At 48.6% G+C, this 27,290-nt stretch overlaps 1 protein-coding gene across 2 annotated transcripts in view; it reads left to right on the top strand.

Annotated features, from left to right (window-relative positions):
* The window catches only part of LOC143804934 (kinesin-like protein KIF14), a 239,885-nt gene that overhangs the window by 164,215 nt on the left and 48,380 nt on the right, over window positions 1-27,290 (top strand). For both annotated transcript variants that reach the window (XM_077283557.1, XM_077283558.1), the window contains exons 13-15: window positions 10,536-10,599; window positions 10,692-10,876; window positions 11,454-11,556. In XM_077283557.1, coding sequence (XP_077139672.1) covers window positions 10,536-10,599; window positions 10,692-10,876; window positions 11,454-11,556 — 352 coding nt within the window. The remainder of the gene's footprint in view (window positions 1-10,535; window positions 10,600-10,691; window positions 10,877-11,453; window positions 11,557-27,290) is intronic.

Here is a 27,290-nt window from a genome sequence, read left to right on the forward strand (position 1 = left end):
TTCCAGGGGTACACGGGCAGCAGTGGTCTGGTCAGTGGAGGCCTAGTGGAAGGAGGGACCGCAGACAGGCTTCAAAGGCCTAAAATAACAAACAATAGGCTCATGGCAGTTTTACAGCGGTTACATGGATACACGGGCAGGCAGCTTGGTGGTCAGTGGAGGAGTATTTAAAGTAGGGACCGCAGACAGGCTATCAAAGGCCTAAAATAACAAACAATAGGCTCATGGCAGTTTTACAGCGGTTACATGGATACACGGGCAGGCAGCTTGGTGGTGAGTGGAGGAGTATTTAAAGTAGGGACCGCAGACAGGCTATCAAAGGCCTAAAATAACAAACAATAGGCTCATGGCAGTTTTACAGCGGTTACATGGATACACGGGCAGGCAGCTTGGTGGTCAGTGGAGGACTAGTGGAAGGAGGGACCGCAGACAGGCTTCAAAGGCCTAAAATAACAAACAATAGGCTCATGGCAGCTTTACAGCGGTTACATGGATACACAGGCAGCTTGGTGGTGAGTGGAGGAGTAGTGCAAGGAGTGTCTGTCCCAGTACTCCCAAAATATAAATAGATGTTAATGTCTCGCAAAACAACCAAAACAAAAAAAAAGGTGGCATACTTAGGTACAGGGGTGGGCTCATCTACTGAGTTTCTGACATAGTAATTTGGCAGTAACTATTTAATGGTGCCAATATAGGACACAGACACAGACTACTTTAAGTTGCATCATAGATGTCTACAAATTTGTATTGTCAGTGCCAGACATTGAATGATGTCAGCGAATAGACTAAAGATTGGTGGAGCTGTGCGACATAATTTTGCACGTGGTAGAGCACATTTTGAGCTGGGGTAGGGGGGAACTCTCTTGAGGCCGGCGGGACCGCCCCAGGGCCCCTCATGTTACAACGGTGTGTCTGACGTTGGGTGCGCACCACCACCGCCAGAGACACTACATTGTACTATGAGGGACCCAGTAGCAATGCCGTCAACCAAAAGCGAGCACACCCACCTCTTCAGACAAACAGCAGTCTCACGGGTGCTTGCGCCAAGTCGCGATACCACGGCCCCGTGTGGGGAGTTTTGCCATTTAGGGAGGTGTAAACATGTCGTATGCTGTACAATCAGCTGCAGCAAATTAGACATTAGAAAAGTAATTCACAGGCAAGAGCTTTTCATAGGAAAGCTAGGTGTCGGCCGGGCAAGGTGGGGCAAAAGATTTCGAAATCCAGTTGTGGTTCATTTTAATGAATGTTAGATCGTCAACATTTTGGGTAGCCAGACGAGTCCTTTTTTCGGTTAATATTGAACCTGCAGCACTGAATACTCTTTCTGATAGGACACTTGCTGCCGGGCAAGCAAGCTCCTGCAATGCATATTCTGCCAATTCTGGCCAGGTGTCTAATTTGGAGGCCCAGTAATCAAATGGGAATGACGGTTGAGGGAGAACATCGATAAGGGATGAAAAATAGTTAGTAACCATACTGGACAAATGTTGTCTCCTGTCACTTTCAATTGATGCAGCAGTACCTGTCCTGTCTGCGGTCATAGCAAAATCACTCCACAACCTGGTCAGAAAACCCCTCTGTCCAACGCCACTTCTGATGTGTGCACCCCTAACACTCCTAGTCTGCTGCCCCCTGGAGCTCGTGTGAGAACGATCACGTGCGCTGTGTGCTGGGAATGCCTGAAGCAAACGGTCAACAAGAGTTGATTGTTTGGTTGCTAATATTAGTTCCAAGTTCTCATGTGGCATAATATTTTGCAATTTGCCTTTATAGCGTGGATCAAGGAGGCAGGCCAACCAGTAATCGTCATCGTTCATCATTTTCGTAATGCGTGTGTCCCTTTTTAGGATACGTAAGGCATAATCCGCCATGTGGGCCAAAGTTCCAGTTGTCAAATCTCCGGTTGTGATTGGTTGAGGGGCAGTTGCAGGCAAATCTACGTCACTTGTGTCCCTCAAAAAACCAGAACCCGGCCGTGACACGCAACCAAATTCCTGTGCCCCCGGGAAAGGTTCGGCATTAAAAATATACTCATCCCCATCATCCTCCTCGTCCTCCACCTCCTCTTCGCCCGCTACCTCGTCCTGTACACTGCCCTGACCAGACAATGGCTGACTGTCATCAAGGCTTTCCTCTTCCTCTGGTGCAGACGCCTGCTCCTTTATGTGCGTCAAACTTTGCATCAGCAGACGCATTAGGGGGATGCTCATGCTTATTACGGCGTTGTCTGCACTAACCAGCCGTGTGCATTCCTCAAAACACTGAAGGACTTGACACATGTCTTGTATCTTAGACCACTGCACACCTGACAACTCCATGTCTGCCATCCTACTGCCTGCCCGTGTATCCTCCCACAAATAAATAACAGCACGCCTCTGTTCGCACAGTCTCTGAAGCATGTGCAGTGTTGAGTTCCACCTTGTTGCAACGTCTATGATTAGGCGATGCTGGGGAAGGTTCAAAGACCGCTGATAGGTCTGCATACGGCTGGCGTGTACAGGCGAACGTCGGATATGTGAGCAAAGTGCACGCACTTTGAGGAGCAGGTCGGAGAACCCAGGATAAGTTTTCAATAAGCACTGCACCACCAGGTTTAAGGTGTGAGCCAGGCAAGGAATGTGTTTCAGTTGGGAAAGGGAGATGGCAGCCATGAAATTCCTTCCGTTATCACTCACTACCTTGCCTGCCTCAAGATCTACTGTGCCCAGCCACGACTGCGTTTCTTGTTGCAAGAACTCGGACAGAACTTCCGCGGTGTGTCTGTTGTCGCCCAAGCACTTCATAGCCAATACAGCCTGCTGACGCTTGGCAGTAGCTGGCCCATAATGGGACAACTGGTGTGCAACAGTGTCATCTGCCGATGGAGTGGTTGGCAGACTGCGTTCTGTGGAAGAGCTGTAGCTTCTGCAGGAGGACGAGGAGGAGGAGGAGGAGGGGGTGCGAACGCCTACAGCCAACTGTTTCCTAGACCGTGGGCTAGGCACAACTGTCCCTAAATTGATGTCGCCTGTGGACCCTGCATCCACCACATTCACCCAGTGTGCCGTGATGGACACATAACGTCCCTGGCCATGCCTACTGGTCCATGCATCTGTAGTCAGGTGCACCTTTGTACTCACAGATTGCCTGAGTGCATGGACGATGCGCTGTTTAACATGCTGGTGCAGGGCTGGGATGGCTTTTCTGGAAAAAAGTGTCGACTGGGTAGCTCGTATCGTGGTTCAGCGTACTCCATCAGGGCTTTGAAAGCTTCGCTTTCAACTAACCGGTAGGGCATCATCTCTAACGAGATTAGTCTAGCTATGTGGGCGTTAAAACCCTGTGTACGCGGATGCGAGGATAAGTACTTCCTTTTTCTAACCAGAGTCTCATGTAGGGTGAGCTGGACTGGAGAGCTGGAGATCGTGGAACTTTCGGGTGTGCCGTTGTACATGGCAGACTGAGAGACGGTTGGAGACGGTATTGTTTCCGCCGGTGCCCTAGATGCAATATTTCCTCCTACAAAACTGGTGATTCCCTGACCCTGACTGCTTTTGGCTGGCAAAGAAACCTGCACAGATACTGCCGGTGGTGCGGAAAATGGTGGCCTTACAGTGACGGAAGGGATGTTGCGTTGCTGACTAGCTTCATTGGCCGAGGGTGCTACAACCTTGAGGGACGTTTGGTAGTTAGTCCAGGCTTGAAAATGCATGGTGGTTAAGTGTCTATGCATGCAACTAGTATTTAGACTTTTCAGATTCTGACCTCTGCTTAAGCTAGTTGAACATTTTTGACAGATGACTTTGCGCTGATCAGTTGGATGTTGTTTAAAAAAATGCCAGACTGCACTCTTCCTAGACTCGGATCCCTTTTCAGGGATTGCAGACTGAGCTTTAACCGGATGGCAACGCTGTGCTCCAACAGGTTTTGGCTTTGACACGCGTTTTGGGCCAGATACGGGCCCGCCAGATGGAACCTGTTGCGATGTTGATGCCTGCTGCGGCCCCTCCTCCACCTCCGCTTCTGAACTACTGCCGCCTGCACCCTGTTCCCCCAATGGCTGCCAATCGGGGTCAATAACTGGGTCATCTATTACCTCCTCTTCGAGCTCGTGTGCAACTTCGTCTGTGTCACTGTGTCGGTCGGTGGTATAGCGTTCGTGGCGGGGCAACATAGTCTCATCAGTGTCTGATTGTGGATCTGTACCCTGAGAGGGCAATGTGGTGGTCTGAGTCAAAGGAGCAGCATAGTACTCTGGCTGTGGCTGTGCATCAGTGCACTCCATGTCAGAATATACTTGTAATGGGCATGGCCTGTTAAATGTTTCACTTTCTAAGCCAGGGACGGTATGTGTAAAGAGCTCCATGGAGTGACCCGTTGTGTCGCCTGCTGCATCCTTCTCTCTTGTTGTAGTTTTTGCTGAGGAGGACAAGGAAGCGACTTGTCCCTGACCGTGAACATCCACAAGCGACGCGCTGCTTTTACATTTACCAGTTTCGGAAGAGGAGGCAAAAGAGCTAGAGGCTGAGTCTGCAATGTAAGCCAAAACTTGCTGTTGCTGCTCCGCCTTTAAAAGCGGTTTTCCTACTCCCAGAAAAGAGAGCGTTCGAGGCCTTGTGTAGCCTGACGACGAAACTGGCTCCACAGCTCCAGACTTAGGTGGAATATTTTTATCCCCACGACCACCTGATGCTCCACTACCACTACCATCATTACCAGCTGACAATGAACGCCCACGACGACCTCTTGCACCAGACTTCCTCATTGTTTTAAAATCTTAACCAAAGTAACTTTATTTGTTGCTGTCAAACAACTTACACGGTGAGCTATAACTTCAGTATGATTTCAATATCCCTTAACAGGTTGGTGAGACCACAAGAAAAATCGGGCACAATGTTACACACTCTGTTTTCTGTGGCACAAAATCACAGAGATGACACACACGCAGGACTGTCACTCAAGCACTAATGTCAATATTAATCTCCCACCTAATTTATTTATTTTTTTTTCTCAGGGAGACTTTAGAAACCAAATAATATTAAAAAAACAAAAAAAAAAAATAGCCTTTCTATGGCCCACTGAATGAGAGAGAGAGGTGGCACACCCAGGAGTCAAGACTGGCACACAAGCTGAAAGGGCAATATTACTCTCCCACGGTTTTTTTATGTTTTTTTTTTTTTTTTCAGGGAGACTTTAGAAACCAAATAATAAGAAAAAAAATAAATAAATAAATAGGCTTTCTATAGCCCACTGAATGAGAGATAGCACACACAGCAGTGGCACACAAGCCCTGACTGAGGCCAATATTTTTCTCCCACTGATTGATGTAGTGTTTTCGTGTTGAGGTAGATTTTAGAACACAAATCAAGGAAAAAAAAAAAAATGCTTTCTATGGCCCACTGAATGAGAGAGGTGGCACACCCAGGAGTCAAGACTGGCACACAAGCTGAAAGGGCAATATTACTCTCCCACTGTTTTTTTATGTATTTTTTGTTTTTTAAGGGAGACTTTAGAAACCCAATAATATTTAAAAAAATAAATAGGCTTTCTATGGCCCACTGAATGAGAGGGAGAGAGGTGGCACACCCAGGAGTCAAGCCTGGCACACAAGCTGAAAGGGCAATATTACTCTCCCACTGTTTTTTTATGTATTTTTTGTTTTTTAAGGGAGACTTTAGAAACCCAATAATATTTAAAAAAAAAAAAAAAAATAGGCTTTCTATGGCCCACTGAATGAGAGGGAGAGAGGTGGCACACCCAGGAGTCAAGACTGGCACACAAGCTGAAAGGGCAATATTACTCTCCCACTGTTTTTTTATGTTTTTTTTTTTTTTTTCAGGGAGACTTTAGAAACCAAATAATATTAAAAAAAACAAAAAAAAAAATAGCCTTTCTATGGCCCACTGAATGAGAGAGAGAGGTGGCACACCCAGGAGTCAAGACTGGCACACAAGCTGAAAGGGCAATATTACTCTCCCACTGTTTTTTTAGTTTTTTTTTTTTTTTTCAGGGAGACTTTAGAAACCAAATAATATTTAAAAAAAAAAAAAAAAAAAAAAAAAAAAATAGGCTTTCTATAGCCCACTGAATGAGAGCACACACAGCAGTGGCACACAAGCCCTGACTGAGGCCAATATTTTTCTCCCACTGATTGATGTAGTGTTTTTGTGTTGAGGTAGAATTTAGAACACAAATCACGGAAAAAATAAATAGGCTTTCTATGGCCCACTCAGTGAGAGATGGCACACACAGGGATGGCACTGTAGCAGAAATGCCAATCTTAATCTCCCACAAAAAAAAACAAAAAAAAAACAGGGACTGTCCTACAATTACTATCTCCCTGCAGTAATCTAAGCCAGGTATGGCAGGCAGCAATAGGAGTGGACTGATGCACAAATTAAATAAAAAGTGTGGACAAACAAAAAAGATAGCTGTGCAGAAAGGAAGGAACAAGAGGATATGTGCTTTGAAAAAAGCAGTTGGTTTCCACAGTGGCGTACACACAGCAATACAGCTATCACGGAGCCTTCTAGGGCAGCCCAATGAGCTACAGCGCTGAGGGGAAAAAAAAAAAAAATAGCTTCCACAGTCCCTGCACACCGAAGGTGGTGTTGGACAGTGGAAATCGCTGCAGCACAAGCGGTTTGGTGGTTAGTGGACCCTGCCTAACGCTCTCCCTGCTTCTGACAAAGCGGCAGCAACCTGTCCCTAAGCTCAGATCAGCAGCAGTAAGATGGCGGTCGGCGGGAACGCCCCTTTATAGCCCCTGTGACGCCGCAGACAGCAAGCCAATCACTGCAATGCCCTTCTCTAAGATGGTGGGGACCAGGATCTATGTCATCACGCTGCCCACACTCTGCGTTCACCTTCATTTGCTGAGAAATGGCGCTTTTCGCGTCATTGAAACGCGACTTTGGCGCGAAAGTCGCGTACCGCATGGCCGACAAGCACAGGGGTCGGATCGGGTTTCATGAGATGCCGACTTAGCCAAAAGTCGGCGACTTTTGAAAATGATCGACCCGTTTCGCTCAACCCTACTCGTTAGTAGTGTTGAGCGATACCGTCCGATACTTGAAAGTATCGGTATCGGAAAGTATCGGCCGATACCGGCAAAGTATCGGATCCAATCCGATACCGATACCCGATACCAATACAAGTCAATGGGACTCAGGTATCGGACGGTATTCCTGATGGTTCCCAGGGTCTGAAGGAGAGGAAACTCTCCTTCAGGCCCTGGGAACCATATTAATGTGTAAAAGAAAGAATTAAAATAAAAAATATTGCTATACTCACCTGTCCGACGCAGCCGGGACCTCAGCGAGGGAACCGGCAGCGTTGTTTGTTTAAAATTCGCGCTTTTACTTGGTTACGTGAGGTCCCGGCTTGTGATTGGTCAGGGCGGCCATGTTGCCGGGACGCGGACCAATCACAGCAAGCCGTGACGAAATTACGTCACGGCTTGCTGTGATTGGTCCGCGTCCCGGCAACATGGCCGCCATTAACCAATCACAAGCCGTGACGTCACGGGAGGCTGGACATGCGCGTATTTTGAAAAGCGCGCGTGTCCAGCCTCCAGTGACGTCCCGGCTTATGATTGGTCCGCGTCCCGGCAACATGGCGCCGTGACCAATCACAGCAAGCCGTGACGAAATTACGTCACGGCTTGCTGTGATTGGTCCGCGTCCCGGCAACATGGCCGCCATTAACCAATCACAAGCCGTGACGTCACGGGAGGCTGGACACGCGCGCTTTTCAAAATACGCGCATGTCCAGCCTCCCGTGACGTCCCGGCTTGTGATTGGTTAATGGCGGCCATGTTGCCGGGACGTCACTGGAGGCTGGACACGCGCGCTTTTCAAAATACGCGCATGTCCAGCCTCCCGTGACGTCCCGGCTTGTGATTGGTTAATGGCGGCCATGTTGCCGGGACGTCACTGGAGGCTGGACACGCGCGCTTTTCAAAATACGCGCATGTCCAGCCTCCCGTGACGTCCCGGCTTGTGATTGGTTAATGGCGGCCATGTTGCCGGGACGTCACTGGAGGCTGGACACGCGCGCTTTTCAAAATACGCGCATGTCCAGCCTCCCGTCGTATATCGGTGCTAGATGGCAGAAAAGCTGGAAATTCAATTGCCGGCTTTTGCTATCTCCTTCACAAACCTGGCAGGATGTAAGACATGGTTTACTCACAGTAAACCATTTCATATCCTTTATTTTATTACATATTCCTGACTACTAATGTAAGAAGTGTCTTTGTGTAAAACTTGGTGGCTCTAGCTGTTAAAATAAAGGGTTAAATCACGGAAAAAATTGGCTTGGGCTCCCGTGGAATTTTCTCTGCCAGAGTGGTTAAGCCAGTGACTGTGGGCTGATATTAATAGCCTAGAGAGGGACCATGGTTATAGGACCCCCCCCTGGCTAAAAACATCTGCCCCCAGCCACCCCAGAAAAGGCACATCTGTAAGATGCGCCTATTCTGGCACTTGGCCACTCTCTTACCACTCCCGTGGGATATGGGGTAATAAAGGGTTAATGTCACCTTGCTATTGTAAGGTGACATTAAGCCAGGTTAATAATGGAGAGGCGTCAAGACACCTATCCATTATTAATCCAATAGCAGTAAATGGTTAATAAAACACACACACACACACACACACACACACACACACACACACACACACACACACACACACACACTCTCACTCTCTAGGAATAAAGTATTTTATTGAAATAGACACAGGGTGTTGTAATAGTTTATTATACTCTCAATCCAAATGAAGACCCTTGTCACCTGAAACAAAGTTAAAATAAAAAAAAATCAACAGTATCCCATACCTTCCGTCGTTTAGTCTTGACCCACGCTGTAAATCCATCTGAAGGGGTTAAATAATTTTACAGCCAGGAGCTCTGCTAATGCAGCTGTGCTCCTGCCTGTAAAATCTGGGGAATGAATGGAAAGCAGGGGAACGTAGCTACCTAGACTTGCGGTGCTGCGCCCACTGCTGGTATAACCTCAGATGAACTCAAGTGTGAGAAAAAATATTCAGAAAAATTCCCACGCTCGAGTTCATCTGAGAGTATGCCAGCAGGGGGAGCAGCACCGCAAGTCTAGGTAGCTACGTTCCCCTGCTTTCCATTCATTCCCCAGATTTTACAGGCAGGAGCACGGCTGCATTAGCAGAGCTCCTGGCTGTAAAATTATTTAACCCCTTCAGATGGATTTACAGCGTGGGTCAAGACTAAACGACGGAAGGTATGGGATATTGTTGATTTTTTTTTTTATTTAACTTTGTTTCAGGTGACAAGGGTCTTCAATTGGATTGAGAGTATAATAAACTATTACAACACCCTGTGTCTTTATTTCAATAAAATACTTTATTCCTAGTGTGTGTGTGTGTGTGTGTGTGTGTGTGTGTGTTTTATTAACCATTTACTACTATTGGATTAATAATGGATAGGTGTCTTATTGACGCCTCTCCATTATTAACCTGGCTTAATGTCACCTTACAATAGCAAGGTGACATTAACCCTTCATTACCCCATATCCCACCGCTACACGGGAGTGGGAAGAGTGGCCAAGTACCAGAATAGGCACATCTTACAGACCTGCGTTTTCTGGGGTGGCTGAGGGCGGATGTTTTTAGCCGGGGGGACCAATAACCATGGTCCCTCTCTAGGCTATTAATATCTGCCCTCAGTCACTGGCTTTACCACTCTGGCGGAGAAAATTGTGCGGGAGCCCACGCCAATTATTTCTGTGATTTAACCCTTTATTTTAACAGCTAGAGCCACCAAATTTTACACAAAGACACTTCTTACATTAGTAGTCAGGAATATGTAATAAATAAGGGATATGAAATGGTTTACTGTATGTAAACCATGTCTAATATCCTGTCAGGTTTGTGAAGAAGATAGCAAATTGAATTACTGGCTTTTCTGCTATCTAGTTCTGCTGTATGTATGTATGTATGTATCTATTCTAATCTGTCAGTGTGATTTTACTGTACACAGCACTCATTTGCCGGCTTTTCAAAGGACACGGTGCGTAAAAATCGGACAGCAATACGGACGTTGCGATAAAAAAATCGCATAACACTCGCATGATTTACCTCCGTTTTTTCCGTCCGTAAATCGGACCTTTTTTTCTCACAAGTGGAATTGAGCCCTTAGACCTTAGTCAGAGGCCTCTCACACAGCTAAAATCGTTCTCTTGCTTTGCACTGAGGAGTGGCATCACCCTGAAACACATCTGCAAACTGAAATTCTGGTTTGGTTTTTATCCCAAGTCATATGGAAAGGGTCGATATTGACTTTTAGGATTGCTACTTCGATAGGTGGCACTAGAGTTCAAGTCCCCTTACTCTCCGGAGAGGCAATTTGCATATTTAACTTACCAGAAAAGCATTGAATGTTCTTGAAGTCTCCCTACAATCGCATGTCACTCTCCACATAGACTTTACCCATTAAAAAAAAAAAAAAAAAATTGAATTGTTAAAATAAAAGTTACATGTTTTCGTCATTTACTAACTGGAATGGTAAAATTTTGATTTCAGATCTTGGGAAGAAAAACTTAATCTTGCCAAATATCAAAAAATGGAAGAAGCTAAGGAACTGCAGGTACATCCAATTGTCACTCTACAGATGTCACCATTTCTTCTCTAGAGTTTTTTTCTTTTGTCGAAATATTTTTATTTTTTTTCTAAAACCAGAAAGCTGGAGTTTGCTTTAAAGTTGACAACCGGCTTCCCAACCTGGTGAATCTCAATGAGGATCCTCAATTGTCTGAAGTGCTGTTATACCTAATAAAGGAGGGTCAAACAAAAGTGGGCAAGCAACACCCTGGTTCTGATCATGAGATCCAGCTGGCAGGAGCCCTAATTGCCATCGACCATTGGTAAGTACAGGTCTCTGCAATAATCCAATACTTTTTTTTTTAAATTATTTTTAAATTCAATAGTTGTCATGTCACATGACTTGGAACAATTTACTATTGTATTCTGTTTCATTGCTATGCAGTAAGGTTTAACCTTTTTAGAATATTATTCTCCTTTTCGCCTAGCACCGATGTTCGTATCACCTTACTTCTTCCCCAGAGAGTGTGAGCCATGTTACATATTCATATCTATACAACTTTGGTTTAGAATAATCCCTTTACCTACAGTAATTGTGCAGATCTAGAAAAATTCAGCTTGAAAATAAACCACCTGGAATTTTCGTCCGTGCCTCTTCAGTAGAGCTAAGTTATCTGATAAACTTTGTGTGAGTACTAGTACATAGAGATATCTATAGGGACTGTACCTCAAAATCCCCACACTTGCAGCCTAGTTATGGAGTCAGAATAATATTTGTAATGTGTTCATGCAGAATTATATATTATCGACCATTTAATGCAACTGTTTCACAACATAAAAATAAAGACCTGGTTAAAGATATGTCTAAATACCATTGTCCCTTCTAATGTTTATCCACAGCATCATCAATAATGAACATGGCAAAGTGACTCTGATTCCAATGGCTGGGGCTGAGACGTTTGTTAATGGAAACTTGGTTCAAGCCTCAGTAGTTTTACATCATGTAAGCATTAGACTCATGCCTACTCTTGCCTGTGAGCTTCCATCTTGAGATTATGATGCGGATATTGTATTTTTTATTTTTTCATTTGAACATCAAAAGTCAATATAACGATAACTTGAATGGTAGATTAATGGGAGCCTGTCAGTCTATTCACATTGCTAAACTATGGGCAGCAGTGGTCATCGCCTGTCTGCCTTGATTGCAGCTAGGTATGTTTTTGTTCAAAATGGTCCATGGTTTCAGCAAAAAAAAAGTTTAAGGGCCAGCCAGCATCTCCCCACCCCTCGCCTGCTGATTGACTAGTCTCTTCCATGCATGTGCATTGGGAGAGACTAGTCAAACACCTTGTGCAGTGTTTGGAGTAGCCGGGCAGGGAATGGCATCCAACCAGTCATGAGTAAGACTGTCAAGTGCAGTCGAAACACGGTCGACATGACCCAGTCAACATGTAAATTTTTCTTTTGTATGCACCATATTTTCTTTTAAAAAATGAAAATGAAATTCCAGTTCTCTTGAGGCAGACTCCAATTTTTTCTATTATCCTTAATGTGAGGCCAGGGCAAGGCCGGTGTCTGAGCCCCAGGTGGATGAGCATAGAGCAGCTTGGTGAACTGGAATCAAGTTTCTATACACTAGTACCCTCAAAGTCCAGGTGTCGGCACTAGGGGCTCTCTATAACTGTGAATAAGCAGGAAATTGAGTGTCAAGGTTTATTAAAGCTTCATCTAGATCAGATCTCATTTGAATAGAAAATGTAGTGTCATGGGATTTAAATCTGGTCCTAACAGCCATGACTGTATCATTTGAGCCCCTAGAATCAGCATCTCTTAAGATTCTTTCATTTGAGAGAGCACTTCTGTTAGCATTGATTTCTGGGTCTGTGACAATCGGTCCCTTTTCTATAGTTCCACCATTTAATCACATCCTAGATCACAGGGTAAGATTCAAGCCTGATCCACCATACCTACCCAAAGTAGCATCCTGGATTCATAGATTATAGGAGATGGTCCTTCTTTCCTTTTTTTACTGTAGTCCAAAAAAAGGAAGAACTTCATACTCTAGATGTTAAGATGTCTAGTCAGATATTAGTCTTTTACAGAGCCCTTTTAGCAAAGAGTTCATTGTTTGTGTCCTTCCAGGGACCCATGAAGGGTTTAAGGTTTAAAGGAACACAATAGTCAGGTGTATTAGGGTGGCCATTTCTTTAGCTTACTCAGCAAGTAGCAAAGCGGTTCCAGAAGGTTTGAAGGCTCACTCCACAAGGGCCGCAGCAACCTCCTGGGTGGAGAGATCAGATGTCTCAATCGAGCAGACTTACAAGGCTGCAACCTGGTCTTCTCCTTACCCTAAGGTTTATATAACGTGTATGTGCACATGCTGCGAATCCGCAGCGGATTGGACGCTGCGGATTCGCAGCAGTTTTCCATCCGGTTTACAGTACCATGTAAACCTATGGAAAACAAAATCCGCAGTACACATGCTGCGGAAAATACCATGCGGAAACGCTGCAGTTTATTTTCATCAGCATGTCAATTCTTTGTGCGGATTCCGCAGCGCTTTACACCTGCTCCTCAATAGGAATCCGCAGGTGTTAAAATGCAGGTGAGATCCACACAAACGCTGGAAATCCGCTGGTAAAACAGTGCGTTTTACCTGTGGATTTTTAAAAAACTGAGTGGAAAAATCTGTACACAAATCCGCAACGTGGGCACATAGCCTTATAGACTGGTCATGGTTTCCTCTTCCGACCTCGCATTTCAGAGAAGAGTGCTCCAGGCTGTGGTTCCTCCCTGAATTTCTTAATTCTCTATAATCCCCTTGTGGTGTTGTCATGGGGAATCGATAAAAACTTAGTCACTTACTGTCAGGAATATGAAATATTTGATTCTCTATTATCATACACACTGAGCTCTGCTACATCCATTAGGTCTGGTTACAGACACGTTGTGGACTTTTGACCCCCCCCCTTCCTCCCAGCTCCTTCTCACTGCTGACAATACAGCTGTAACGTGAAACTCCATTGTGTGACTCTGTTCCCCCTCCCTCAATGCAGAATGCAGAGGTTAGCAGAAAACCCGTTCTGTTTCCACCTATGCGCATTCTGTTCGTATGAGTTATTCAAAGGGAATAATTCATCCCCAGGTAGTGAGATAGGTGTGAAAGTTACATATTTGGGATGTGCCAGGGTAGAGCGACGCGCACAGTATTTTTCTAAGCGCAGCGCTAAGCAGAAACAGAGAAACTGATTACTACTTAACCGGGTCACACAGCTACCCCATTTGTAGAATTAAATGGAAACTAGCCTCGTGAGAAGACATGTAATACTTTCGTCATCGCTCTACAAGGTTCCCAGCGTACGCTATGACGGATATGAGTTTTGATAAAGTTTTGAGTCTCTTTGGAAAGGGGAGTGGAGTTCATGGTGCAGCCCACTCAGTGATGTCAATACCAGGGAGTATAAGCTTGTGGGAGCTAATTTTGCACTGGGAGTCAGCTAAAGAGACTCTGTGATGCGTTTTGATGTCACCCCTCCCCCACGCCGTATGGTCAGCCATGATAGAAGACAAATGTAAGCTTACTTTTATCTTTAATCCCTTTTATTTTATGATCGATCTGTACATACATGATTGTCTCATGTAATATTGCTTTTATACCTTTTGTAAACATAGCCTAATAATTTTTGCGTAAAAGCTATAATATTTACTAGCCTCGTCCTCCTTTGCTCTAAAACGTACCTCCAATGTCCTCTGAAGTAAATTACGTTACTGATTGGGTTGGCTCCTGACCCGCTTTTAGTCATAGGAATAGGAGCTGGTGGCAGTAGATCATACTGTTCTTGTTGGGTAATGCTGGCAGTAACGGAACGGGGTGTATAAGTGTATTGCTCGGCTGCGGCTGGGAATAATTATATCGCCCTCACTGCAGTGTGTGCCCAATAGCAAGTACATAGCAGGCAGCCTTTCTGGCGACTAATTATCCTAGGTGCAGTTCCCTGACTGACTTGAGGGTAAGGGGGGCACCAGAGCTGCAAGTTTCAAACCGGAACTGGGAAATGGGATATAAATAAATCCCTGAAGAACTGGGGGCAACCAAACACCCCCGGTTCATGACACTCACTGGTAACTGGATTTTGTAGAACCCTTGATGGCACGGTTATATTCCCTCCCGTCATGTGTGGGTGAGCAATTCTTTCACTTGTGTTAAGTTCATGTTTTAAGTTTGTGATGTGGTATTGATAAATTTTAAATTATAATAACCATTGTTGGTCCTCTTGTTCTCTGTAATCCCACTGATGTGAGGGAGAGGTACTGCCCTTTTTAGCCTGAAGGTTTCCTGTCCTTGAAGGGCAGAGCCCCTCTCTTGATTCTGTCATGGGTTCTGAAAAATCCTTTTACCGGTAAGTAACAGTCTTTGTTTCATATGAACTTTGGATATTTTTTTACCATTTAAATGAATAAACTCATAGTTACATGGGGAATCATATTGCCTGGTCAGTTTTACCATATAGTGAACATGGAAAATGAAAAACATAAAATAAATGCAGTTCACAATTTATTTTTTTTTGCAATTTTGCCACATTTGGAATTTTTTTTCCCATTGTCCAACACACTATATGATAAAATAAAGTGTAATTCAAAATTACAACTTGTTCACTAAAAAACAGGCCTTCGGATGGCTATATTGATGGAAAATAAAAAAGGTATGGCTCTCTGAAAGGGAGGAAAAATTTGAAAATGGCATGGAAAGATTTAAAAGGAAGGAGAAAAAAACCTGACTGCAATCATGCTGCCCATAGTTTGAATTGACTGACTGGTTCCCTCTTGAGACCTCAAATGGTGCAGTCCCTTTTTCTTTAAAGAACATGACCTTATCTGGAGACATCAATGGAAAAATAAGTGCTTGAAATGTGGGGTTGCAAAGAAAAAAAATTCTCACATGCAATAACAGTACATGACAATAGTTGGAAAGTGTTTGTATACTATAGTATGTAAAGTGAGGGTTTTTTCTTGGACTAGTTAGGAAAACAAGACTACCATTATCTGTAGGTAATTAAGTTTTTGTGCACGGTTCTGGTCTCATGACATTTGCTCTGAATTGTGACAATCTTACTTGTAACTAGTGTTGAGCGATACTTTCCGATATCGGAAAGTATCGGTATCGGAAAGTATCGGCCGATACCGTCAAAATATCGGATCCAATCCGATACCGATACCCGATCCCAATGCAAGTCAATGGGACGAAAATATCGGAATTAAAATAAACCCTTTATAAACTTGTAGGTTCATTCTACATGAAGGAAAACAACTAAGAATAATGTAGGATGTATTGGGGGACGTGGCGGAGACATTAAAGGCACAGAGGTTTAGCCCAATGTAATAGAATAGCAGGATTTTGGGGGTTTTTTATGACGTTCGGCGGTAGAAAGATTTTGACTATGTTAATTTTTTTTTTTATTTTGTCAGATATTGATGTTTCACTACTTCCACGCCCTTCACCTTCTTTTTTACTTCTCCCACACTTTCTTCTTCATTATCCTCATCATCAGCTTCTTTGACATCAACTTCTTCACCTTATTCATCTTCTTCATCTTCTACCTATTATTTTTTTGGTTACATTGTTCATATTCTTTTTATTTTACTATTATCTTCATCATATTCTACTTCTTCATCATATTCTTATTTGTGACAGGCATTCCCGTAGTTGTTATCTATAAAAGTTTGAAGATTACACCTTCCGTTCTGCCTGTCACAAAAGAGTTACATTTGTCCGCGTTCAGTTTGGCCTGCAGCATCAGGCTTTATCCAGGGGCACCACGAGGAGGAACGGACTCACCCCCATACACTGCTTAGTCTTCTTCTGCTTATAATTTAGATAATATTTTTTGCTCTGATATTTAGTGTTATGCTTAATGTTCTTCTGCTCTTTGTTCTGCAGCCTCTTGTTCTTCTGCTTCTCGGTCTTCCAGGTCGTCGTCGTCTCCAGGGTCGTCGTCTCCGGGGTCGTCGTCATCGGGGTGGTCTTCAGGGTCGTCGTCTCCGGGGTCGTCGTCATCGGGGTGGTCTTCGGGGTCATCGTCTCCAGGGTCGTCGTCATCACAGTGGTTGTCGTCTCTGGTGTCGTCGTCATCTTAGGGGTGGTCTTCCGGGTCATCGTGTTTAGTCTCTTGAACTTGGAAATGTAGCAGAAGGTACAAGAAGGCTGAGAAAATGCCGAGAACCAGCTGATGGAACTGGAACTCGGATGGCTACCCGAAGGTCCAAGAGCCAATGGAACTACCGAGGACCAGCTGACGTTACTGAAACCCGGTTACTAAGCAGGAGGTACCCGTGCCTGAAAGCACTACCAAGGACCACCTGACGTTGGTGGAACTCGGATACCCAGAGGGAGGCACCTAAGCCAAAGGCTCTGCCCGGAACCAGCTGACGGTACTGGAACCAGGATGGGGAGCAGAAGGTACAAGAGCAAAAGACACTGCCGAGAACCAGCTGATGGTGCTGGAACCCGGATGGGTAGCCGAAGGTCCAAGAGCCAATGGAACTACCGAGGACCAGCTGACGTTACTGGAACCCGGTTACTAAGCAGGAGGTACCCGTGCCTGAAAGCACTACCAAGGACCGCCTGACGTTGGTGGAACTCGGATACCCAGAGGGAGGCACCTAAGCCAAAGGCTCTGCCCGGAACCAGCTGACGGTACTGGAACCAGGATGGGGAGCAGAAGGTACAAGAGCAAGTGTCTGCGTGGCTTTTGCAGGACACGATGCCGGCTGCACAGCAGGGGAACAGCTGGCGGTGCTGAACCCCACTGACACATTGGCTGGTGTTTTTCTCTGTGCAGCTAGCAGTACCGGGCCCCAACTGGCGGTGTTGGAGCCCAGGGCTCTGCAGGGGGAGCAGAGTGTAGGCCGAAGCCTAATTGAACCAATTTCAAAGGTAACCTTTAACCCCCCCTCAGGGGTTACAAAGTAGAAGAGCCACAGCTTATGCAGCAGTAGTGCTGCACAAGTCAAAGGTTGCTCTTTTAATTTCGCTCCTTGCACACGCTGAATGAAACACGTATAACATTTAGCCCTTTAAACAGTCAAACTGTGTTGGAGGCGCGAGTTCCCTTTGTAATGAGACGCAGCACAGATGTCAAGAATCCCACCTTGGTGCTGGGTGCAGCCTCCTGAGCATTGTTATTTGCTGTACAGGAGTCTGCGCTGTCGTGTGATCCCATGGCCTAGCGCTGTTAGCGCTGCCCATGTTCTGGCATCATTTAATGTCGGCCGGTGCGGTTCGCGATGACCATGAATCCCAGCCCCGCAGTGTCTTAACATTGTTAAAACACTGCGGGGCTGGGATTCAGGGCCTGGCGCAGCACATATGTTCGCCTCTGACACTCGGGTCCTTACACCCGCTTCAGACTGTGCGGCGTCATCTGATCCCTTATCGCATGCCACGGCCATGAAGCCGCACAGTCCGCAGAAGGCGGAAGGAGATGAGGGACAGGCGAACTGATGCACTGATCATGCCCGTCAATCACACCCTCGCAGTCCCAATAAATAAGACAACGAGGGGCGTTGTGTGGGTCAGGGCGGCCGCAGAGGCGCAGGCAGCCAAACAATGATGCCAGAAGACGGGCAGCGCTACCAAGGGGGTTGCAGCGTGTCATTACAAAGGAAAGTCACACCACCGGGACGGTTAAATGGTCACACAGAGGACACATTTTAGACGTGTTTTCAGTTCCACCTGTGCGAGGAGAATACGTTTATGAGCCACCTTGCACACATGCAGCATTACCGCTGTACAAGGTGGACTTTAAAACGTACAAACGCCTGGGGGAGGGGGGACAGGTTCCCTTCAATTTCAGTTCTTGTGTCTGCGTGGCTTTTGCAGGACACGATGCCGGCTGCACAGCAGGGGAACAGCTGGCGGTGCTGAACCCCACTGACACATTGGCTGGTGTTTTTCTCTGTGCAGCTAGCAGTACCGGGCCCCAACTGGCGGTGTTGGAGCCCGGGGTCAGCAGGAGGAGGAGATGGAGCAGAGTGTAGGCCGAAGCCTGCACTGGCGGCAGCTTTTGGGTCTGTTGTGCCTGCGTGGCAGTTGCAGGACACGTTGCCGGCTGCACAGCAGGGGAACAGCTGGCGGTGCTGAACCCCACTGACACATTGGCTGGTGTTTTTCTCTGTGCAGCTAGCACATCTGGGCCCCAACTGGCGGTGTTAGAGCCCAGGGTCAGCAGGAGGAGCAGGGGGAGCGGAGTGTAGGCCGAAGCCTGCACTGGAGCAAGTTGAAAGGAAACCTTTAACCCCCCCCCCCCCCAGGCGTTTGTAGCTGGAAGAGCCATCGTGTACACCACTAATGCTGGAAAAGGTAAACTTAGCTCTTTTAATTATGGTCCTTGCAGATGCTGAACCTAACACTTATGAAATGTGTCCCCTCACAGCGTTCAACCGTCCGGTAGGTGGAACTTTCCTTTGTCATGTGACGCAGCACAGCCGTCATTTTTACCCCCTTGGCGCCGTGCGCCGCCTCCTCAGCGTTGTTTGAATCTGTCCCGGAGCCTGCGCTGTTAGGTTACCCCTTGGCCATGCACACATTTCGCGCTGCCCGTCTTCTGACATCATTTGCTGTCAGGCTGGCTGCGCCTGTGTGGGTGCGCTGTCCGAGATTCAGCCTCGCGGTGTCGTGTAATGTAATCCCACCGCGGGCCTGGGATCCGTGGCCATGCGCAGTGCATATCCTCACCTCTCACTCCCCTCCCTACGGCTTCTTCAGACTGTGCGGTGTCACGGCCGTGGCATGCTATTAGGGATCAGCTGACACCGAACAGTCTTTAGAAGCCGTAGGGAGGGGAGTGAGAGGCGAGGATATGCACTGCGCATGGCCACGGATCCCAGGCCCGCGGTGGGATTACATTACACGACACTGCGAGGCTGAATCTCGGACAGCGCACACACACAGGCGCAGCCAGCCTGACAGCAAATGATGTCAGAAGACAGGCAGCGCAAAATGTGTGCATGGCCAAGGGGTAACCTAACAGCGCAGGCTCCGGGACAGATTCAAACAACGCTGAGGAGACGGCGCACGGCGCCAAGGGGGTAAAAATGACGGCTGTGCTGCGTCACATGACAAAGGAAAGTTCCACCTACCGGACGGTTGAACGCTGTGAGGGGACACATTTCATAAGTGTTGGGTTCAGCATCTGCAAGGAGCACCACGAAAAGAGGCACTTTTTCCCTTTGCATCATTACTGCTGCACAAGGTGGCTCCTTCAGTGACAAACGCCTGGGGGGGTGGGGGACAGGTTCCCTTAAATTTAACTTGTTGTGCCTGCGTGGCGGTCGCAGTACACGTTGCCGTATACACAGCAGGGGAACAGCTGGCGGTGCTGAACCCCACTAACACATTTGCGAGGTGTTTGGCTCTGTGCGTACAGCACTTCTGGACGGCAACTGGCGGTGTTGGAGCCCAGGGACAGGTGGAGGAGGAGGAGGTTGGAGGAGGTAGGAGGGATTGCCACACACACAGCAGGGGAACAGCTGACGTTACTGAACCCCAATAACAGAGGAGGGACTGTTGACTGTGCGTACAGCACTTCTGGACGGCAACTGGCGGTGTTGGAGCCCAGGGACAGGTGGAGGAGGTTGGAGGAGGTTGGAGGAGGGATTGCCACACACACAGCAGGGGAACAGCTGACGTTACTGAACCCCAATAACAGAGGAGGGACTGTTGACTGTGCGTACAGCACTTCTGGACGGCAACTGGCGGTGTTGGAGCCCAGGGACAGGTGGAGGAGGAGGAGGTTGGAGGAGGTTGGAGGAGGGATTGCCACACACACAGCAGGGGAACAGCTGACGTTACTGAACCCCAATAACAGAGGAGGGACTGTTGACTGTGCGTACAGCACTTCTGGACGGCAACTGGCGGTGTTGGAGCCCAGGGACAGGTGGAGGAGGAGGAGGTTGGAGGGATTGCCACACACACAGCAGGGGAACAGCTGACGTTACTGAACCCCAATAACAGAGGAGGGACTGTTGACTGTGCGTACAGCACTTCTGGACGGCAACTGGCGGTGTTGGAGCCCAGGGACAGGTGGAGGAGGAGGAGGTTGGAGGGATTGCCACACACAGCAGGGGAACAGCTGACGTTACTGAACCCCAATAACAGAGGAGGGACTGTTGACTGTGCGTACAGCACTTCTGGACGGCAACTGGCGGTGTTGGAGCCCAGGGACAGGTGGAGGAGGAGGAGGTTGGAGGGATTGCCACACACACAGCAGGGGAACAGCTGACGTTACTGAACCCCAATAACAGAGGAGGGACTGTTGACTGTGCGTACAGCACTTCTGGACGGCAACTGGCGGTGTTGGAGCCCAGGGACAGGTGGAGGAGGAGGAGGTTGGAGGGATTGCCACACACACAGCAGGGGAACAGCTGACGTTACTGAACCCCAATAACAGAGGAGGGACTGTTGACTGTGCGTACAGCACTTCTGGACGGCAACTGGCGGTGTTGGAGCCCAGGGACAGGTGGAGGAGGAGGAGGTTGGAGGAGGTAGGAGGGATTGCCACACACACAGCAGGGGAACAGCTGACGTTACTGAACCCCAATAACAGAGGAGGGACTGTTGACTGTGCGTACAGCACTTCTGGACGGCAACTGGCGGTGTTGGAGCCCAGGGACAGGTGGAGGAGGAGGAGGTTGGAGGAGGTTGGAGGAGGTAGGAGGGATTGCCACACACACAGCAGGGGAACAGCTGACGTTACTGAACCCCAATAACAGAGGAGGGACTGTTGACTGTGCGTACAGCACTTCTGGACGGCAACTGGCGGTGTTGGAGCCCAGGGACAGGTGGAGGAGGAGGAGGTTGGAGGAGGTTGGAGGAGGTAGGAGGGATTGCCACACACACAGCAGGGGAACAGCTGACGTTACTGAACCCCAATAACAGAGGAGGGACTGTTGACTGTGCGTACAGCACTTCTGGACGGCAACTGGCGGTGTTGGAGCCCAGGGACAGGTGGAGGAGGAGGAGGTTGGAGGAGGTTGGAGGAGGTAGGAGGGATTGCCACACACACAGCAGGGGAACAGCTGACGTTACTGAACCCCAATAACAGAGGAGGGACTGTTGACTGTGCGTACAGCACTTCTGGACGGCAACTGGCGGTGTTGGAGCCCAGGGACAGGTGGAGGAGGAGGAGGTTGGAGGAGGGATTGCCACACACAGCAGGGGAACAGCTGACGTTACTGAACCCCAATAACAGAGGAGGGACTGTTGACTGTGCGTACAGCACTTCTGGACGGTAACTGGCGGTGTTGGAGCCCAGGGACAGGTGGAAAAGCAGAGGAACACAATGTAGGCCGAAGCCTGAGAAAGTCGAAAGGGAACCTTTAACCCCCCCCCAAGGCGTTTGTAGCTGAAAGAGCCAGCTTGTGCAGCACAAAAGATGCAAAAGGAAAAGGTGGCTCTTTTCATCATGCTCCTTGCAAACACAGAACTAAACACTTATAAAATGTGTCCCCTGCAACCGTAAAACCGTCCTGGAGGTGGGACTTTCCTTCGTAATGTGACACAGCACAGCCGTCATTCCTACCCCCCCCGGCGACGCGCACTGGCTCCTCAACGATGTTTGATTCTGTCCCGGAGCCTGCGCTGTTATGTTATCCCGTGGCCAGGCACACTTAGCGCTTCCCGTCTTCTGGCATCATTTGGTGTCAGGATGGCTGCGCCTGTGCGGCCGCGCTGGCAGAGAGCCCGCCTCGCAGTGTCTTCTGATTTAATCCCACCGCGGGCCTGGGATCCATGGACATGCGCAGTGCATATCCTCGCCTCTCACTCCCCTCCCTACGGCTTCTTAAGACTGTGCGGTGTCACGGCCGTGGCATGCTATTAGGGACCAGCTGACACCGAACAGTCTGAAGAAGCCATAGGGAGATAAGTGAGAGGTGGAGGTTCAGATATGCACTGCGCATGTCCATGGATCCCAGGCCCCCAGTGGGATTAAATCAGAAGACACTGCGAGGCGGGCTCTCTGCCAGCGCGGCCGCACAGGCGCAGCCATCCTGACACCAAATGATGCCAGAAGACGGGCAGCGCTAAGTGTGCCTGGCCACGGGATAACATAACAGCGCAGGCTCCGGGACGGAATCAAACAACGCTGAGGAGCGGGTGCGCGGCGCCGGGGGGGTAGGAATGACGGCTGTGCTGCGTCACATTACGAAGGAAAGTCCCACCTCCGGGACGGTGTTACGGTATCAGTGGACACATTTTATAAGTGTTAAGTTCTGCGTGTGCAAGGTGCTAAACAAAAATAGCTACCTTTTCCTTGTGCAGCATTACTGCTGCACAAGGTGGCTCTTTCAGTAACAAACGCCTTGGGGGGGGGGGGACAGATTCCCTTACATTTCAGTTGTTGTGTCAGCGTGGCGGTCGCATGACACATTGCCGGCTACACAGCTGGGGATCAGCTGACGTTACTGAAACCCAATAACACTGGGTCGTATGTTTTGACTGTGCAGACGGCACTTCTGAGCCTCAACTGGCGGTGTTGGAGCCCAGGAATTTAAGTTCAGGTGGTAGAAAGATGAACACAACAGGAGACCTGGATAACGTATACAGTGACCTAATTATTTAATCAGGAGGAGGAGTGGCAAATTCCTGCGAGATCCAGGCCTTGTTCATTTTCAGGAAAGTAAGCCGGTCAACGTTATCGGAGGATAGTCGCATGCGACGGTCAGTTAGTACACCACCTGCAGCACTAAAGACACGTTCCGATAATACACTGGCCGCAGGGCAAGACAGCACCTCCAATGCATACTGGCTTAGCTCTGGCCATGTATCCAGCTTTGAGACCCAAAACTTGAAAGGGGAAGAGCCGTCTGGGAGTACAGCAAGAGGGCAAGACATGTAGTCTGTCACCATCTGACGGAACCGTTGCCTCCTGCTGACTGGAGCCGTCTGTGATGGTGTAGACTTTTGTGGGGGGCACAGAAAACTGTGCCACAGTTGGGCCATACTGGTCTTGCCTTGGGCAGAGGCACTGCTTCTGCTCCCTCTTTGTGCAGAGCCTCCACCACTGCCTGGACGCACTGAGCTGCTTTGGAATGCACTAGCAGCACTTCTCTCAGTTGGAATGGAGAAGATGATGGAATTGACCAGTGTGTCTTGGTACTCCCGCATTTTTCGCTCCCGGTTCAACGGTGTGATGAGGCTTTCTACGTTGTCCCGGTAGCGAGGATCGAGGAGGGTGAACACCCAATAATCAGACATGTTGAGAATGTGGGCGATGCGGCGGTCGTTTCTCAGGCACTGCAGCATGTAATCCACCATGTGCTGCAGACTGCCAACTGCCCAAGAAACGCTGTCCCCTGCTGGAGGCGTGATCTCTGCCCGCTCGTCATCACCCCACCCTCGCTGTACACACTGAGTACTGGACAATTCGGTAACTCCCTCCTCTGGACGGACGTCTTCCTCCTCCATTGACTCCTCCTCATCCTCCTCACAAACTGTCCCCTGCCTACGCGTTTGTGAGGAACCACGTGGCGCTGACTGTCCAGAAGATGATGGAAATGGTGAATCCTCATCCTCCACCTCTTCCACAACATCATCCCTTAGCGCTTGCAGTGATTTTTCAAGCAGGCAGATAAGGGGGACAGTCATGCTGACTAGTGCATCATCTGCACTCGCCATCCGCGTGGAATAATCAAAGGGACGCAAAACCTGGCAGACGTCATTCATAGTGGCCCACTCTGTGGTTGTGAAGTCTGTACGGCGCTGACTGCGACTTTTTTGCGCCTGAAGCAGCTGGTACTCCATTACAGCTTGCTGCTGCTCACACAACCGCTCCAACATATGTAACGTGGAATTCCACCTGGTAGGTAGGTCACATATGATGCGATGTTCCGGCAGGCGGTGTCGGCGCTGCAGAGCCGCAATGCGCGCTTTTGCCGTGCTGGAACGCCGCAAGTGAGCACACTCTAGGCGGACCTTGTGCAGCAGTGCATCAAGATCCGGATAGTCCCTCAAAAAGCTCTGCACGACCAAATTGAGCACATGTGCCAGACATGGGATGTGAGTGAGGTTGCCGAGGCCCAGAGCTGCCACCAGATTTCGGCCATTATCACACACTACCATGCCTGGCTGGAGATTCGCTGGCACAAACCACACATCGCTCTCCTGCTTGATGGCATTCCAGAGCTCCTGCGCTGTGTGGCTACGATTCCCCAAAAAAATTAATTTCAACACGGCCTGTTGACGTTTGGCCACGGCTGTGCTCATGTCGGTCGTAACAGGTACACGTTCATCACGGGTCCATGTGGAGGTGGACTGTGACGGCTCCTGCAGCGATGATTCTGAGGAACTGGTGTAAGAGGAGGAGTCAATGCGTACAGAATGGATTCCTGCAATCCTTGGAGTGGGCAGGACACGTCCTGCGCCACTCGCACGGTCTGTACCCGGCTCAACGACATTAACCCAATGGGCAGTGAGGGAAAGGTATCGCCCCTGTCCATGTTGACTGGTCCACGCATCGGTGGTGAGGTGGACCTTGCTACTGACGGCGTTCAGTAGCGCGTGTTTTATGTGTCCCTCCACATGCTTGTGCAGGGCAGGGACGGCTTGCCTGCTGAAGTAAAAGCGGCTGGGCACATTGTACTGTGGGACTGCCAATGACATCAAGTCACGGAAGCGGTCAGTCTCCACCAGCCTGAATGACAGCATTTCCAGTGACAGAAGTTTGGCAATGCCTGCAGTCAGAGCCTGTGCTTGTGGGTGGTTTGACGAGAAAGGCCGCCTTTTCTCCCATGTCTGTACTACCGATGGCTGTAGACTGGGCTGGGAGTGTGTGGATGACTGGGAAAGTGGTGCTGCGGGTGGAATTACAGCGGGTCTCTGGACAACAGGGCCAGAGGTTCTTCCACGGCGATCCTGGGAGGAAGCCGAACCAGCTGCGTGTGAGCTAGAGGAAGAGGCAACACGAGCTGAAGAGGTGGTAGCTGCCGCTGTTGGTTGGCCTACCTCTTCAGTGTGTTTTTCTAACTCCGCCGGGTGCCTGTTGCGCACATGTTTCCACATGTTGGAGGTATTGAGGTTGCTGACATTTTTCCCTCTTTTGACTTTTTGATGACACACGTTGCATCTGACATAGCAAATGTCATCTGCAACTGTGTCAAAAAAGGACCAGGCACTGCAAGTCTTGGGAGCGCCCTTTTTGGCTTTTGGAAGAGACATGCTCCTAACGGGTGCCAAAGCGGAGGCTGCAGGATCCGCAGTCTTCCCCCTCCCTCTCCCTCTTTGGGCCGTACGGGGAATCTCTTCCTCAGAGCTGCTCCCACCACCTTCCTGTCCCTCACGCCAAGATGGGTCGAGGACCTCATCATCTACACTACCCTCTGCCCCCAACTGCTCCTCCTGGGTAGTCTCAGCAGCAGAGCACGCACCAGTAAGTGGCACCTGAGTGTCATCATCAGCTGATGCGGCCTGCGATGTGGTGACCGGAGCCACTGGCCCACCCGCCTCTTCAGAGGAAGAGAGAAAAAGCTGTTGGGCATCACTGCACCCTGCCTCTTCTTCCATTTCTCCAATGCTGCTTGGCTGGCCCCCTGTTTCCAAGCCAAGAGATTCCGAGAACAGAAGTAGAGACGGCTCCTGTCCTGGGCTCTCTGTCTGCCTGGGCAATTTGGCAGGTGGTGAAGAGACAGATGGCTGCTCTCCAGTGCTCTGTGTCTGAGAGGATGTGGCACTAATGGAAGTTGATGCATTAGCTGCCATCCATCCGACAACAGCTTCAATTTGTTCTTGACGCAGCAGCGGTGTACGGCGCTCTGACACAAAGCTGCGCATGAACGACTGTTGCCTGGTGAAAGTGGGTGCTGATGAGTCACCGGTGCCCGCAGCAGGCACAGAATCCCCACGTCCCCTCCCTGCTCCGCGCCCACGCCCACGTGCCTTACTCACTGCCTTCTTCATCTTGGTTGACTGATAAAGATAAGCAGAAAAGTACTAACGGATTTGTGTGCTTATTCCTGAGCAACTCCTCCTAACAGGTATAAGAAACACTAATTTTCTAAAGTGTGGACTAGACTTTAATATGAGCTAATGTGGCCTACACAAATGTAAAGTGGTGTAACTGGTGTGTTTGGTGAACTTTATTATTTATTTCTTTTTTGGGGGCTGAACTGACAACAGATAGAGCTGCCGTCACACGGAGACCGTGCAGACAGACGTAAACGGCGCTGCAAGGCCCAAAAACCCTCCTCTACTTTATCCTATGTAGTGTTTTTCCACAAATTAGCTGGAGACGGGTGGAAAGACACTAATAGGATTTTTTTAAATAAATTAGCAGCAACCTACACTACTTGAAAAAAAATTAAAATTGATTTGGCGGTATGACGCAGTGAACAACCCTGAGCTGGAGACAACCAGGCTATGGCTGCTCACAGACTACAGGGCGAGCTGCAATCACACGGAGACCGTGCAGACAGCCGTAAATGGCGCTGCAAGGCCCAAAAACCCTCCTCTACTTTATCCTATGTAGTGTTTTTCCACAAATTAGCTGGAGACGGGTGGAAAGACACTAATAGGATTTTTTTGAATAAATTAGCAGCAGACTACACTACTTGAAAAAAAAAAAAAAAAAAGAACAGTATGAGGCAATGAACCACCCTCCCTGAACTGAATACAACCAGCTATGGATGGCCTATGTGGCTGCACTCAGACTAGAGAGTGGGCTGCACTCACACACACACACAGAC

This window comes from Ranitomeya variabilis, chromosome 2 (genome assembly GCF_051348905.1).
Source record: "Ranitomeya variabilis isolate aRanVar5 chromosome 2, aRanVar5.hap1, whole genome shotgun sequence".
Taxonomy (NCBI): domain Eukaryota; kingdom Metazoa; phylum Chordata; class Amphibia; order Anura; family Dendrobatidae; genus Ranitomeya; species Ranitomeya variabilis.